A 16965-nucleotide genomic window follows, 5' to 3' on the forward strand; every position below is an offset into this window, starting at 1 on the left:
TAATTCCTCATGAAGAGAGAAAGCCAGAACGAGACAAGAATGAGTATGGCTTCAGAATGAACTGTACTGGTAGTCAGACTCTGAGGACATCAATGCGTGAACCTCCCTTGTGAAGCTACTTCTCAGAGTTTCTCCTGAATGGTACAACCTGGCTTTCTCCTCAAATGGTCTTTACTTTTCATAATCTGCCCTTACAGTCTTTCTTCCCTCAGCTTGTCTGTTGAAGAACTAAGACAAAAGAAGTCCTTGTACTGCTGGAACGCTGGATATTTACACTTCCTCCCACTGAGTTCTGAGTTTGTTCAGGGAGGAGTACTTTGGAGTAAGGTCTGTTTTTCATACTCCTCATGTTACCCTGCACTTTGGAGCAGCTTGGTTTTGCTTGGCTGATTTTCTGGTAGATTTGACCACTAACTGTTCTGAGTGGTTACTGAAGTGAGATTATTAGTATGCATTTGACTTCTCTTTCAAAGCTGTCATTTCTGTAGTAGCTTCCAAAATTCACAAAATACCATGCTAAATGTAAGTGCTGATGTTTTGGTTTTTTCTTCCAAAATGTAAACATATACGTATATATGAATAATGAAAAAGGTGTCTGTGTGTGGATGCAAACATTTATGTATAACAAGAAAAAAGTAGTGTAAGCCTGGCCCACATGATGATGAAAGAGAATGCTATAATTTACTTCACTCAGGACATGATTTTACCCATAGCTGCATAAACTTAGAACTATTTAAAATTACAGAAGCTTGGCATGTTAATTCTGAGACAATTTGGGGCAGTGGGAGGACAAGGGGAAGATGCCTGTCCTAGTTTAGGGCAAATTTTTGGGAGAACATTTCTGAAGTGGTCTCCTCTAGAAAGCAAATTCAAGCAGCCCCTTTCCCAGCTGGTTCAGGAAATATTTCCTTGGAGAAAAGTGGAAAAAACTGTTTATTTAACAAGCAAAGTACCCACAAACATGAAAAAATGAATAACCTCACTCAGTCCCTTATCAGTCCCTCCTGCGCTGGAAAATGCCATGTCCCATCCCCAGTGTGCCACAGGTGTGAGCTCCCAGGTTTTGGTCCAGAGCAGGTTTGAGCAGTCCCAGGAAAAAAAGACATGGTCTTGAGAAAACTTTCCTTGCTGTAACTAATGAGGGAAAACCAGCAAAAAACCAAAGAAAAACTCCATGTTTCTCTCCCGCTGTCCGTGCTGCAAACAACACGCACTGAGAGCTGAAGCTCTTATTTTTATATTTTTGAATACAGATGTCTCAGACATTCCACTGCTTCTCCTTCTCCCCACTCCTTGCTCTGAAATCTAGTTTTAAAAGCACAGAACTCAATATCCAGCATAAGCATCACAAAGTCACCCCAGAACAATGCCAAATAGCTGTTTATTCTTCCTAACCCAATTTCAAACAGGTGTAATAGATTTGAGATGGGATGCTACAACTGGTTGCAAAAGTTATTTGCAAAGTAATTCTTCCTGCTCCAGTCTCTACCTGCAAATAAAACAGAAACATCCTAAAATAGACAGCTAAAGAATATTGAAGTATTTGGCAAATGATGTTGACAAAATTTGGATAATATTGTCACTTTAAGTATCACCTGCAAATGGTAAAAATGTTACCCACACCACGTTTTTTATGTTAAAAAAAATGCAGTACATACTATCATAATGTGTTTCTTCTTAAGTGAATACTAAACAGAAAATACTCAATATGAAAAGTTCTGATATATTTATCCAGTCATAGCTCCCTCTTGTGTAATTCATCATTACTACAAAAACCTAAGCTAGAATAGAGATTATTTAAATTAAATTTTATGGTAGCTATTTACTCGATTTCTTTACTTTTATTTTTCTCATGTTTAGAGAAATTTAGTGATGTCTTTGGGTTGAAATCTTTATTTTCATGCCATTTCAATGCCAAGACATTTCAATGCCAGGACAGATAATAATACTTGCAGTAAAGTTACACTAAAACCACATTTAGAGGAATATTACTTTTGTACGATGACATGATTTTGACATAAATAATAAAAATTATGGAGGGTTACTTAAGAAAATTTGCATTTAATCTGCTTTTAATTACTGCTGCTCTTTCTTCTATATAATTTATTAGAGGGGTTTTTTTTCCGTTTACATTTTGCTGACATTTGGAAAAATTCTAGCTATTCTCTTTTTATTATCTAGCCTTTGTGTCCCTAAGTGTTCAGGGCACTGTAAAGAGCTTGTTGTCATTCTACATCTAAGCTTTGTGGTAATCTTAGTGTTTTTCTTAGTGACTTGCTTTAATAACAGAATACTTATAAAGGAAAAGCGGAGAAGTTATTTTTGATACAGTGCTTTTTTTCTGACTACACAGAAAAACTGCGTTTGGTTAACTGTAGTGTTGATGGCACTTGAAGAGTTACTTCGGAATATGAAAAAAAAAAAAACCAAACAAAACCCCAAAGAACAAAAAGCACCAAGGAAAAAAGGAAGCAGTTCTTCCTATAATGCCAGATGCACACTGTACGGAACAGGCAAGGGAACCCAAATTTACCAAGCACAAGCGAAACTTGTTGTTAATGGCTCAAGATTAGATTGCGGAGTGTGGCTTTGTCAGCAGAAAAGGATGGAAATAATGGATCACGTCGGGCAGACCTGCACGGAGCCCTGGCAACGCAGGGGAAAGCAGCGTCAATGACAAACACATGGGAAAAACCTCGACATTTTATTTACGCCCACACCCGACATTCCTGGGCCATCAGGTACAGCGGAGAGTCCGGTTTAAAACTGCGGTGAGCAGCTGTTTTTATTTGAAACTTCAGAGAAAGGGACACTTGTTTCTAAGGGGCCACTAGCTGAGCCATCCCCGAACTCGGCACCGCTGGCCCGACACTTGTGGGGGCGACGGACGGGCAAGTGTTGGGGATGTGGGGACATGGGATGGAGGGAGATGTGGGGACGCAGGGATGAGGGGGAATGGAAGGATGCGGAAGATGAAGGAACGGAGAGATGAAGCCACTCCCACTCTTCCTCCCCTCCTTAGGCAGCCAGCGCAATCGCCTGCGGGGGCCTTGGCTGGGCAGGCTAAGAGGCGGCGCGCGGAGGCAGGCGCGGCGGGGCAGCCCCGCGTGGCCGTTGGGCGGGGGGGCCTGATTTCGAACGGCGAACGGCCCAATCAGAGGCGCGGGCGGGGCCGCGCGCTGGGTTTGAGCCGGGCGCTGAGCGGGGCTGTGATGGCGCCCAGCGGGGTCTGAGGGGCGGCGGGGCCGGGCGGGGAGAGAGGGTGGGGGGCGCAGGGATGGCGGAGCAGAGGCGGAGGCTGGTGCGGCTGGCGGTGCTGGAGGAGCTCCGGGCTTCGTACGGGATCAAAGTGAAGAGCGGGAGCTGCCTGGCGGCGGCCAAGGCACCAGGAGCAGCGGCGGAGGTGAGCGGGGTGGGGGCGCTCAGAGGGCTCCGCTTCCCGGGCCTGGCAGAGCCAGGGGGGCTCACACGGGTCCAGGGGCTGGTCCTGTCGGCGGGGGCGCTGGTCCCGGCAGCAGTGCCGTTCCTGTAATTCAGCCGCTCCCGCCAGCCCCTAACAGGGCATCACCTCCTGTAAAGGGGCTTTTCCCTCCTTTCCTTCAGCGTGCAAGCGCTCCAGGGTGCGGTGCTATAACCGTGTTGTGATTCAGGAAGGTAATGGCTCAGTGGCGCTGGAAGCCCCCGCCCCCGGCAGTTCGGGACGCGCCGGCCAGATGGCGAAGGAGATATGTTCCTCTTTTGTCCGTGGACTTGCTGGCCACCGAAACAAGCACAGTCGCCTCTGATCCGTGCAAGAGCTTTTTATGCTTCACTGTGATTGATGTCACTCACCACGGAATTCAAATATTAATATTTGTATTTTTTTCTTGGAACACAGCTGCGGTGTTGTTTCTAAAAGCTGTGTGTCTCTTACTTGATTTCTTTGATTTTTGAGTCTTTTTGAAGGGCTTTATTTGCATGGTTTCTTAATATCAGGTATAACTAAGTATTTTGGCACAGACAGCTCTTGCCTTGATTTGCCAGTGATTCAGAAATGCAGTCTCCCTCATTGCCTTAAATACCTGTTTTGAAGTTGATTAAGGAAAAAGTGTTTTCTGTCTCAGGACTCTTATTTACAACTGAACTATTATAGTGGATGCCAGCACTGAGGTCCATTTCAAAGCGCTGGTCTTCTGGTAGACTCTTTAGTTTATTAAGTGTGGACCACGGTCAAGTCCTAAACAAGATCTCTGTGCAACTGGTATGGCACAGAGCTGAACATCCTCAGACTGAGCTTTCTGTAAGGCTGAGAAGACATTACACAATGCTGCAGTAATCCTTGGTCTGTATAAATTAAGGAAGTTGGGAAGACATGCTGGACTTGAGGTGTTTGGAAAGAGAGACAGCAAGAGTAAAGTTAGAATTAGTTTTCTTCCTCTTGTCAATATCAAATATATGGTTCTAGACTTTTTCTATTTGAAGGAAAGATAATAAAAACTGAACAATATATGTCTTGATAAAAGATTACATTGCTGTCTGTAGTGCTTAAATTGTATGCAAGAAGAAAATGTGTACTTAACTACTGAGCAGGGTAGGAGAAGCTATAGAATAACATTTGTTTTGCAAAAGGATTTCTCATTTCTATAATGAGGGAACAAACATAATTTTATTAGCTTTATTATTTATTAATAAGAAATTAAATCATGACTTCTGATACTTCAAACAAAACCTAGTGAAGTGAGCCTATTGGTTAGGAATTTTAAATGTTGAATTCCAAACCACTGGAATTTTCTAGTTTGTAATCTTATACATACAGAAAAAACCATTCTCTCTTGGAGTTAAACTTCTTTTTGTAGTTTTAGTAGCAACCTGGAACACAGTGACAGATGTGTTGCTTCTCTTTCCTGACTGCATTATGTTTGTTTTCTGTAGGACAGATTAGATTGGGTCTAGTGGGTTAGTTACTCATTAACTGTTTTCCTAACATGGACAGCACGTTTAATTTCAGCTATGAGTGACTAAGAGTTTGCATTCAGCTCTAAGAACAAGTTGGGTGTGAACCCAGTCCTCTTCTGGTTGGGAGAGGGACTGGCTTGCATGTTCTGTAAACATGAATATTTAAAAAAAAAGTCGAAGTTAGAGGATGTAGAAGTTGTTGATGCTGTAGGTGAAAATCAGTAGTAATGACTGATGAGATTTACTTATTTTCTAATATGTAACATACTCTAATGTTTTGCTATAAGGCAGTAGAGTTCAGTTTTAAGAAGAATGCTGAATATGAGGTTCAAAACAGTTATCTAGATTGTTCTGTTGAGATTAATCCTTCCCAAAAAAGCAATCTTGAGTGTCTGAGATGAAGAAACAGTTATTAAAAAGAAGTTATTTCAATTGTCTTGTGTTGATTTTTAAGAAAAATAGGATATAGTCAATTTGAAAAACTAAGGTGAGATTCCAAAACAACCTGGTTAATATCCTTAATGATTTGTGAGTCCTATAAGAAAACTAACTTCTTGTAAAGTCAGAAGTGTAAGACATAGTGGGGAAAAGCTTTCTGCTATTTCCCAATCATCTAGGATGTTACCTGTGGCTGGAATCAGTGGTTTTAGATCTCTGGAGATGACAGTGATTTTCCAGACAATAGCTCTTATCTGAAAGACTTTGTTTTTTGTCTTAACTACCCTTATGTGGAATGTGTGCTTCTTTGTAGTTGATAATTATGTCAACTTTTGAGTGACATGATTTGAACTTTGTTTTTCAGGGTAAAGTCTTTGGAATATCTTTTCATGCGTTGCCACAATCACTTGTGCCAGAATATGGTTATATTCCAAGGTAAATTACAATGTGTTTTTAGCTTTTGTGCTTGCTTTGCTCTCTTTATGGTACTGAACCCTTGTCAGAAGAAGGAATGCAATATTTGTTCCATGCCTGCTAGAGCTTCTGGGGCATATAAGAATAGTTCCAGGTGGAAAAGGAGGGATGCAGAAGTTAGACAAGGAATTCAATGCTCCTATTAAGTTGTATTTCTTTATACTCTTGTCTTTGGGGGGAAATTATTCTATAGATTAAGTTTTACAAAAAATGGTGAAATGGTTTTTGTGGAAAAAACCCAAGCTTTATTCTGAGCATCAGAACTATGTTATCATTCTTTTCTCAGCTTTCTCGTTGATACATGTGCATATTTGGAAGAACATGTTCATACTGAGGGGCTCTTCAGGAAGTCTGGGTCTCTTGTTCGCTTGAAAGCTTTGAAGGTATTCTCTAAAGTGGCTCTTTTTCTTAATAAGCTACGTTTCACTTGAGCGTGTTTTAATTTTCGAACTCTTTTCAGTCATATTCAAGTTTTAATACTGGAAGTAGATTGGTAACATTGCCAGCTCTAGAAATGATAGTCAGAAGCTGACAGGCTTCCCCCTTTTTTTCCATTTAAATATTTTGCCTTCCAGGTGATGAGAATGGTTTGGGTCTGAACAAACTTATTAACAATTCTGCACACTGGATGCTATGAGGATATTTGTTTAACAGTGTTCTCCTGGCGGAGGGAAGATGGGAAACCTCTAAATTAACACATGTGGTCTGACAACCTTGCCTGTTTCTCATTGTGGATTGTGTAGTTGGGTTAAACATAAGGCTGAAACTAACAGTGGGAAAGATATGACTGTCTGTTGTGACATGGGCTAGAGCATTGCTGCCTGAATGTAGAAATCTGACAATATGTTGAAGACTATAAATTGTGTTTCTTCTGAAAAATTTCAGAGTAAACTGGATCAAGGTGAAAACTGCCTCTCAGCTGCACTGCCATGTGATGTTGCAGGGCTTCTCAAACAGTTCTTTAGAGAGCTACCAGAACCCATCCTCCCACATCACCTGCAGGAAGGTCTATTCAAAGCTCAACAGCTTGGAAGTGAGAAGAAAACTGCAACCGTGTTGCTGTCCTGTTTGATGGCTGACAGAACAATTACAGCTTTGAGATACTTTTTCAACTTTCTGAGAACTGTGTCCTTAAGGTCAGTATAAAGGACGTGCTTGTAAACAACTCTGAGTTCCCTTACCAGTTCTCTGTCCAGGCAAGTGCTGTAACTTTCTGAGTGGTTTGCCATTTTAAACTTTCATATCTGCAGACGCTCACTAAATTCAGTCTTTTATTTCATAAATCCAATGTTTTCTTCATGAAAACTTAATTAACTGGAGACTTGACTTTGTTCAAGCTTTGTTCAGCAGAATTACCATAATATCATACCTTGCATTCCCTAAACCTGAGGGAGATCTATAACTTCTTGATTTCAGTAACGTAGTTGTGCAATTATTTGGCCTAGAGTGCATAAGTCTGTACATTAATCTCGTTATGTAAGCACTACAGTGAATGAGTTGTTTTTATTTTTTTAACTGCATTTGTCTTATTTGGTCTTTTTCCATTATTATATTCTGATAGTTTAAATTAAAAAAAACCCTTTCTTGTTAAGGTCCAATGAAAACAGAATGGATAGCAGTAATCTGGCAGTGATTTTTGCTCCCAACCTCTTGCACTCAAACGAAAATGAGAAGATGTCTGCTAGTACAGAAAAAAAAATTCGCTTGCAAGCTGCTGTCGTGGAAACACTTATTGACCATGCGGCAGAAATTGGTAAGATGACAAATGCTTATCAATGTGTCTTGATGCACCAGCCAGTGTGCAGCTTTTCTTTTCAACTTTTAAGAATAATCTGAAAAAAATACTTCTTGACTATTTCAGGACAAGTACCAGAATTTATCTTGGAAAAGATTCCTTCAATGTTAGGTGTTGATGTCTTTCAATCTACTCCCTCGCTGTGGAGCCATGAAGATAGTGAAAATGAATCTCCCAGTGAATGTAAGAGGAGGAGGCACCGAAGTGTTGGGGGTAAGTGTGTTTTGTGAAACTTTCAAAGCCAGAAACAGAACTGAGACTTCAGGTAGTCTGATCCTAAGCACTTGATTCTTCCACAAGCAGAACAGATATCTTCAAAACTGGTTGGGTTTGATTTGCAAAATCTGAATAAAAGTTCATTAATAACATTATTGTATATTTACTCAGGTTTTTGTGTCTGTCTACTAAAGAAGGTATCATGGATTTGTGTAGCCAGATTAATATTCTGGGTTTTTTTTGTTGAGTCAACTTCAGATCCTGTTTCAGAAGGCTAAAGGGTTTGTTTGTTGTTATTGCTAATTTTGAAATTGTACTTTAATATATACCTTGAGAAATCAGGTCATGAGAAAGCAGGGATGCAAATGGCAAGTGGGTTTTGAACTAGAGTAGCTAATCTGTGTTTTGAAGTGTAAATCTGAATTGGATGTTATTGGATACTTTGTGCTCTGGTATTATGGGTCTGGGATTTTGGGTGAGGTTTTTTCAGTTTTTAGCAGGGTTGAGTTGGGTTTTTTTGCCAGATCAAATGGTGCATTCTCAGTTCTGCACTCTTAGAGGAAATACTGTGGAACGTGTATGCTTGACTTCATTCAAATCCACTGCAAAGGGATCTTTTATGTATTGTTATAAAAAATAAGTATTTATTTAGCTCATGTACCTGGAGATTAAACCTGACAGCAGTAGAAATTAAGGCTGTATGATTGTATGTTTAGCCATGGCGTGTTTTTTTATGTATTGTACTTCTCTGCTCCGTTTGTTTGGTTTTTTGTTTATTTTATAAAACAATTTTTATTTTAAGGGAAATAGATTTTTCAGCTGTTGTGTGAAAGCAATAAAAACCATATCAGTGAGAAGATATGGGTTATGATACTCTGTATGTAAAACAACCATTTAAACTTATTTGCTTTTTTTTTGTCCCTGAAAAAAAAATACAAGTTAAACTTGTGTTGAAAACAGAACAAGACAAGCTTCCCATTTAAACTTTATTGCTTGGTGTGTCTTGAATTTCAGATATTGTTAGTGGAGCATTGAATAAATTTAAATCTAACAGAACACCCTCCACTACTCCTCAACAGGACAGAAGCGGTAGGTATTGGTGTACTTGTACTGAGAAAAGCCCATGCAGTATTTTCTGGATTTGTCAACTATATTCAACAATTTTTTTTACCTAAAGAATTAGAACTTAGTTGAGCGAAAGTGGTTACATTTAAATTGTTTAAAATAGAATATAGATGCATATTTATTGAGGATACTGCATTTGCTGTAATTCTTGGAGCAGCTACAGTCACTGCAGTAGAGGGCTGCGTGGTTTAGCTCTGTGGGGATTACCCAACCAAACTTGTGCTAACCACTAAGGCTTCATTGCAGTAGTGCAGCATTTTATCATCTTTGTAATGAATTTGCAAGAACTAAAATTCTTTCGTGCTTACTCTCTAAAACTTACGGAAGGTGACTGTACATTTACTTCCTCCTAATTCCTATATTGTTTTATTGATGTGTGGGTTTAGATTTTCCTTTCTGGTACTCTAAACTTGCAAAAAAAACCCCAACAAAATAAAAAAAACCAAACCCTAAGCTATATATATATTGCTTTGCACGTTCAATATGCATGCACTTTAGCTAAGCTTTTGCAACAGTTTTTTTTTCAGAGTTAAAAAAAAATACCCAAACAAAATAACTGTTTACTTTATTGCACTCTCTAACTTTTAAGCTCTTACTGCAAATTTGATTTTCTCAATTTCAGTCCTTTCATCAGTGACTCCTGTGGTTCTTACTCCAAGTACCAAGCGGAAACTTCCAACTGATTGCTCTCAGGGCTTGTCCAGCAAGAAGAGACGATCTTTTAAGCATAATTTTGCCTTTGAGTTTTTACCAAGTAGCATATTTAACAGCAGCTCAACACCAGCATCAGGTACGCTGCCATCACTTTTTCCATGAAGTTGTTGTTGGTGGCTTTTAATTTAGGAGTGGAGCTGTTCTTGTTAGACAGTCGTTGGTGCTCATTGCTGAAGTGTTCCTTGCATTACTTCCCCACCTTGGTAAATTGTGTATGTGTGGTCCTTGGTGACTCATGTTACATGGATTGAGCAAAGCCAAATTTTCTTTCTTGTTTTTTGTTCTGTTGATCTCTCATACTTGCAATGCTGATGTCCTTTTACCTTTACTCCCTATGTATCACTCCAGTTATACTCCTGTTTCTTTCACGGCACAAATCCATGAAGACTGCCTATGCTTCCAACCTTTTGAAAGTTGTAGTCTTCTGTCTCCTAAATGCTTAAATAGCTGATCTTAGTTCTATGTGAAATGCAGTTGTTGCTTTTATAAAGGTTCTTTCTTGTGTCCTATCGCCTCTTGTTTTTCCTCTAAGATGCTACATCTCAAAACTCTAGAGAAAATCTTTCTTTTGTTTGACAATACTTCAGTACCACTTTATTCTACTAGAGTGCTTCCAACCATCAGGCTATTCTGAACATCCTGTTTTATTTTTATTTGATTCTTTCATGTGCTGCCAACTGAAGTTAGTGGAAGAATATTTCTAGATTGGCTGTTTTGCTTGATTTCTCCCTGCCTTCCCTCAAATGAGTGTTATAAAACATAGTGCTTTTCTTACTGGATCATTTCATGTTCTCCATGAAATTCTTGTTTCTATGGTTAAGCAGACCAAAGCAATGACATTTCATAAAGATAGCAGTGATGCATGTGTTTCATGAAATGTGCAGTAGTAAAAGTAACTTCTTCATTGTTGCTTTAGCTGTTCTGGCTAGGTATGTAAAAAAAGCACACTGCAAACAATGAGACTGTCTAACTTCTTGAGCTGTTAAATTTGAGGAACTGATCTGATGATAATAATGTGGAAACTTATTTGAGGTAGTGATATCAGTGGCATGTAATTTATTTCAGCCACTTCTGTGAATGCTACAAGCAACAGCTTTGTTTAATTTTAAAGTGGAACTCAAAGTAATTTCAAGCTAGCACTCTACAAAATAAGCAAAAAATTTGTGCCTTTTAAAAACCTGTTCTTTATTGTGTTGACTCATAAGTGTTTATCTGAAAAAGTGTAACTGTAATAAGTTCATATAAATATAATTTTGTCCCTGTAGTTCAGTTTGAAGCAAGTCCTTGTGTGTGTCTTGAGTCATCACAAACCTCACTATCCCCTTCAACCATGAATGAAAATCATGTGTCCAGTACAGGGAATAGAAGAAGTAAAAGACTTGCAAGCAAAAAACTCTACAGGTAATCATCTCTCAAAACCTAAAGATAAATTAGAAAGATGTGTCCTTGAATAATGACCTCAATCTGTCCCTAAAATTATTGGTTTTGGTAAATTTTTATAGTCATCTTAAAACCACCAGATCTTCTGATGTTGCAAAATTGAGTTCAAAACAAAGTAAAATCTGGTATAGTGGGCAAGAAAGCAGTAAAGTGAATAAAACTGGAGGAAGTAACTATAAATAAATGTCAGGATGTTTTCATTGCCCTCCTAAAGAGTTTTTGTCCCTTCTTCCCTTGTTCTTCCAGGGCTGAATCAGGAAAGACGGGTTGTTTTTCTCCAAAGATAAGCCGAAAAGAAATGGTTCGTAGGTCTTTACGCTTGAAATTTGGTTTGGGGAAAAGCAACAAAGAAACGGTAAGTACTCGGTCCTCTTGATAGACTGCAGATTTTAATCCAGAGTTTGGGGCACTGCTTTTCAGGAGCAGAAAGGATGTATTTTGTAATGGAGGGGGATCCCAGTGTTAATTTAACCTGCTTGCTGTCAAATATGAGAAACCTGAGGTTTAGTTGTGGAGCAGTAACTGATCAGCTTATACTTAGCTGGCATGGGGCGAGATGGTGAGGGAGGGAGCAGCTGATCTGAATTGACCACAGAGCAATTCCATGCCAGTAAAATTGGGGTCAGGATAATTTATGGAAAGTAGCCATTGCTCAGAGGCTTGCTGAGAATTGCCCTGATTATTGTAAGTGTTGACCTTTGCATCATGTGTGGGTGGTTTTTTTTTTTTTTTTGTGGAGGGGGCTGTGTCCCTTTTCATCTCTCCAATTTTCTCTCTCTCATCCTGTTGGGGAGTGGGGAAAATGAGCATGTGACTGGATGGGAGCTTGCCTGCTTGTTGGGGTCAACCCACCATGCCTGTGGTCAGTGGGTCTCACAGTTCCTGATGGGAGTGACTGCCCTGGCAGACCCTGTGCACAGAATCACTCTGTTCATACTATGATCAACTCTACCTGACTGCAGGGGAGGCTGTTCTCCACCTAGGTCTGCAGAGAATCAAGGCAAGAGGAAGCATGGCAAAGAAAAGGCTGCTGTGGCTGATTTTGCATAGTAGTTTCCTCAAGCTTCCTCTGTAAATGAGATTCCAAATTGCAAATTTATATAAAAGCAATTAACACTTCTTGTTTGTTCAAGAATACTGTATCAGGATGTGCAGTTGGCAATAGATCAGAAAATATTGGAAGACGTCTTGCAAGTCAGCAAGGTTTGGAAAGCAGAACTGAATGTGCAAAAAGAGATGTACTCTTCAGCCCATATGTCAATGAAAAATTCCCTAAGAAAGGTAATTGCCTAACCAAATGTATTACATGGGGAAACTTTTTTTTTTCCACTTTGCAAAAGCAACTTTATGGATAAAAGTAAGAAAACAGTTGCATTAAAAGTATGCTTATAGCTAAGTCAAAAATCACTTGCATGTCTATGACTTCTTGGGAAAAAGAATTGGTTTAGAACAAGCTTGTTGTGTTTCTAGTGCAATTAAGTAGCTCTCTTAGTTAAATGAGAGGATTTGCACGATTTCACTTACAATACTATAACTTTTCTTATATTTCTGAAATTTAAGGGTATAATGACATCTTTAAATTCAGTACTGCTTTGATAATTTTTTATTAAGAATTTTGTCTATAGTTATTAAGATCACAATAAATTCTTCTTAAACACTGTGGTATTTATTTTAAGGTTCAAGAAATGTAAGCAAGTCAGAGGAAAACTTACTAACTCCAGAATGTCACAATAAGATCATTCACCGAATGTCATGGAATAGTCCTGCTGTTACAGATTCTCAGGTGGTCAGCAAGAATGAGCAGATTCTGCCTGGACACTCTGAAATGGGAGTCAGCTCTTCAGAACCTGTTCTGATATTTGGAAAGCCACCAGTTACTGTAGATGAATTCAAATCCTCAACTGTAAGCAAACAAGACAACTTGGAACAACTTGTACTTTGTGAAGATGAAAGTAATTCAACTACAGAAACATTACTAAAAGTTAAGCAAGCCTTCTCTGCATCTGGGAGTATTCTCCACAATTTGATTGGTGATAAAAAATCCTCCCTCTCAGTTGTAGCAAGTGAAATATTAAATGAAACTCCGTGTCCCTCAGGGCTTGGTTCAGCAAAAGAAGTGTTAGTGGAAGAAGTTTCTGAAAATCCAGCAAATGTAAAATCCAGAGAGCTGTTGCACCAATTTAATCAATCTTCTGCTGATAAACAGCAGTCAAAAAAAGAGGAAATTGACGTTTTGGAGGAAAGAAACTTCAAAACTTCTATTGAGCTTGAACTTCAGGTCCCAAAACCAGATATAAAAAAACTAAAAGAACTTCCTATGCCTCAAGTTCTAGCCAAGGAGGATAAGTTTACTGTTGGGAACAATTCAACAAAAGATGAATTGTGCAAATCAGATTCCTCTGGAAGGAAAGAGGAAATAGAATTAATACACTCACAAACAGCTGAGACCTGTATGGTAAAGTGCTGTAGTTTGGAAGAGGGTACTGCTAAACCTTCTTTGGCAGAACGTCTGCCTGCTTCACAGTTGCCTAAATCACAAAATGAAATGGGCAACCAATACTTGAAAGCTGAAAATTCAGATAAAGTTTTAACTAAAACATCGACTGTTTCTGACCATGGGAAGGTTTCTGACCACATACAGTGGTTCAACCAGCTTTCATTAAATGATCCAAATTCTACAAGCAAAACTAAACCACCTCTGAAGTTTCAACGTACTCCTGTTAGACAGTCTGTAAGAAGAATAAATTCCCTTTTGGAGGCTAACAGACCATCTGTAAGCTCTCAGATGGTTAAGTCAAGTGGTGTTGGTTCACCACTTGTTAAGTCTTTGAGCTATGATTCTGCCCTTTTCCCCTGCACAGAAAAACCCTCCAAGAATTCCATGCTTTTGCCATGCAGGAGTGAAAGCACACGTGACAGAGTTTCTGTAGCTCATAAGCAGCTAGTATTAACATCCAAATCATGTTGCAGGCCATTAAATCCATCAGACAAACCTGCTGTTTCTGTCAGAACTGTTGAAATCCATGAACAAAAAACAACTGTTCATCCACCAAAGTCTGTTCTAGAAGATCTAACCAATTATGAAATGGTTAAATCCAGCTTGAAAGTTAACGCAGATATAAATATTCTAGGTGTTGCCCCAGAAAAATCCATGATCACAAGAAGTACTTCAGGAAAAGAAAGAGTTCGTTATAGAGGCTCTCCAAAGAATCCAATATCTGAAGTAAAACTGCTACCAGCTGCAAAGCCAGTAGACTTATAAGATCAAATGTGATGGCTAAATGGGTTCTTTGTAACTTGGTTAACCTTTGGAAAAATCTAAATTTGTATGATTTTTTTTTTCCTAGCTCTTTTTATTTGTAATTTTTCATCTAAGTGAATGAGCTGTGAAGATGTACAAATAGCAATTTGTTTTACATTGAGGTTTTCTTCATTTACTGAAACTTCTGTAACTGTTTGTCAGTTCAACTAAATGAATTTGACTTATAAAACAAATAATCTGTTAATCTGTAAATAGTCTAACACAAGTGTTTGTGTTAGATTCAAATTTTGATTATCTTGGCTTCTAAATATATGCTGCATCTCCCAAAACTGTCCTTGGAGTATTTAGTATTTAAGTATCAAGTTCAAAAACAATTTATCAAATATTTAAAACAAATTTAACAGACGTGAAAGGAAGTGTTTTGATGCTCAGTATTGGTAGTTTAAATTTATTTACTTTTTAGTTTTAAGTGTATTGTAGCACCCTGATACTACTAAGTTGGACCTCATATGAGGTCTATTTCATTTGAGACAATGTTTTTTATTTTTGTTGGAGTAAATTTGGAGCACACTTTGCTTGTTGAGTAGGTAAATGTCAAAATATAATCAATCCACGTGTGCACACGCACTGGAGAATTATTAGAACACATGGAAAACAAATGTGCAGTTTATTCAAGAACTGAGAAGTCTTAAAACCTCATCCAGTGTTGTGTTCTGCAGTAGGTACAGAGTATTTTCAGTTATGAGTAATAAAATGTTTTATTGTAACATGAGAGGGGAGTTTTAATTTATTTTTAGAGCTGTAGAATTATGTTAACTAGGCGGTGCAGAAGCTGGATTTAGATGCTGTAAGTGTTGCAAGAGATGAGTGTAAGAAGCCATTGTGTGTTAAAGGTTGATTTGCACAAGCAAATGTTTACATCTTTTGGAATGAAAACTGTTTGTCTGTCATCAGTTGTAAAATAATTTAAGAGTAAACACTTGAAACCGTTCATTAACTTTTTATATGTGTTAATTGCTTATGGGCAAAACGTTAGCGCTGAAGCACTGGATGCTTTTGGTTTTAATAAAACCATTGTTTTTTTCCCTTTTCTGAGTTTGTTCTTCTATAATGACTTGGAAAGTTAGATTGTGCTGTTACACACAGACTGTAGACACCAAAATACTGAAGCCAGAAGTAAATCTGTTCTGGCTGTCCTTTTTGTTCATCTTAGCTACATGTTGGTAATTCTCACAACTAGCAAAAGGCATGATGCAACAGTTTATCAGCAGTAGTCTTCTGAACTTCTTAAAAGGGTATGTTAATCAAAGGAATTTCTGTTCCTTATATATCCACCAACTTGCAAGTTGAATTGATTCAGCTCCTTGATCTGTGGAAACCTCCTGCCTCACGCTTGCTGCATTTCTGTAAAGCCTAATGCCGGGGAGCCAACCATGAAGATCTTCAGCTTGCTTGGTGTTGTGGTTAAGAATGGGAAGCTCTGGTTTCATGAAGTAATGGAGTCTCTCAGTTCACCACCATCCAAAGAGGAAGCTGCTTCTCTTGGCAGCATGCTCCTACCCTCTGCCTTTAGCTGGTGCTGGCAGATCTCTCAATAGGCTGAGCAGGTTAGAGCACTGTCTTTTGGATCATCTCACTGAGGTGAGGATCAGCAGCAACTCGCAGCTGCCATGGCTGTTGCAAGGAGGTGGGAGCTGGAAATAGGACAGAAGGCATCGTCAGGTAGAAAATGAGGTGCAAGTCCTTTAATAGTGAGGTCTCACACTGATTTTTGTTTAAAAGGCAGACTTGAGATTGTCAAACCTGAATTAGCATTCTAAATATTTGGTACATATTAACAAAGTGTCTTATGTGGAGCAGTAAGCTACTTTTGATCGTCCATGCAAGCTAGTCTTGAAACATCTAAACTTATTCTCTTAGAGGGAAGTTGATAGGGCCCTAATAAAGAAAAAACACTTAAAGTTTAGGTTCTGCTTTTAGATTTGTAGAACAGTTTGGACATACCTCCCTTTATATAAAGTTGATTATGTTTTGCAGAAAAAAACACTAGATGCCAAGTGCAAGTCCCTACTGCTTAATCCTGCAACTGACAGTTTGCCTAATGTACCGGAGAGCAGGAAAAAGAGTAATCTGCGAGTGTAGTTCATGTGACTGTTGTGGTTTATGGGGTACATTCTGGGAGTTTTTCTGTGGATGGCTATGCTAAACTGGGATGTGATGCATTCTGTCAGTAGCAGTGAAGGAATGATACATATAAAAACCTTTAGAAGCTACTGTTTTGCCGAGTGCTGTGTTAGATGAGACTTCATTTAGCAAGATACTTTTGTAGTTATCTTCTTGATAATCTCCACTGTGGGTGATGGGTCTAGATTTGCTTAATCTGGAGCCGTGTACCTGCAAATCCGTGGAGATGGTCGCCGTGTTGCTACCCTGTAAACCTGCAGTTAGATAACACTATCACTCTATAAGTAAATCATTGATCATGTTGTTCTGGAGACAGAAATCACGGCAGGAAGATGGCTACTCTCCCAGGAATATGTAGTATCATTTCTGTCACCCTTAATGC

At 38.9% G+C, this 16965-nt stretch overlaps 1 protein-coding gene across 3 annotated transcripts in view; it reads left to right on the top strand.

Moving 5' to 3' along the window:
- The first annotated feature begins 2533 nt into the window (after window positions 1–2533).
- Window positions 2534–16965, top strand: part of LOC116998358 (neuroendocrine protein 7B2) — a 42409-nt gene continuing 27977 nt past the window's right edge. Inside the window, exons 1-12 of one of the 3 annotated variants that reach the window (XM_033063909.1) lie at window positions 2534–2771; window positions 5738–5808; window positions 6134–6230; window positions 6733–6983; window positions 7440–7600; window positions 7709–7855; window positions 8873–8947; window positions 9606–9773; window positions 10963–11098; window positions 11384–11492; window positions 12271–12418; window positions 12814–15491. In XM_033063909.1, coding sequence (XP_032919800.1) covers window positions 2685–2771; window positions 5738–5808; window positions 6134–6230; window positions 6733–6983; window positions 7440–7600; window positions 7709–7855; window positions 8873–8947; window positions 9606–9773; window positions 10963–11098; window positions 11384–11492; window positions 12271–12418; window positions 12814–14399 — 3036 coding nt within the window. In that variant the 5' untranslated portion in view covers window positions 2534–2684 and the 3' untranslated portion in view covers window positions 14400–15491. Of the gene's footprint in view, window positions 2772–3267; window positions 3404–5737; window positions 5809–6133; window positions 6231–6732; window positions 6984–7439; window positions 7601–7708; window positions 7856–8872; window positions 8948–9605; window positions 9774–10962; window positions 11099–11383; window positions 11493–12270; window positions 12419–12813 lie in introns of those variants that run through there. The other 2 variants (XM_033063908.1, XM_033063910.1) reach the window with 2 other exon arrangements.

This window comes from Catharus ustulatus, chromosome 6, assembly GCF_009819885.2.
Source record: "Catharus ustulatus isolate bCatUst1 chromosome 6, bCatUst1.pri.v2, whole genome shotgun sequence".
Classification (NCBI taxonomy): domain Eukaryota; kingdom Metazoa; phylum Chordata; class Aves; order Passeriformes; family Turdidae; genus Catharus; species Catharus ustulatus.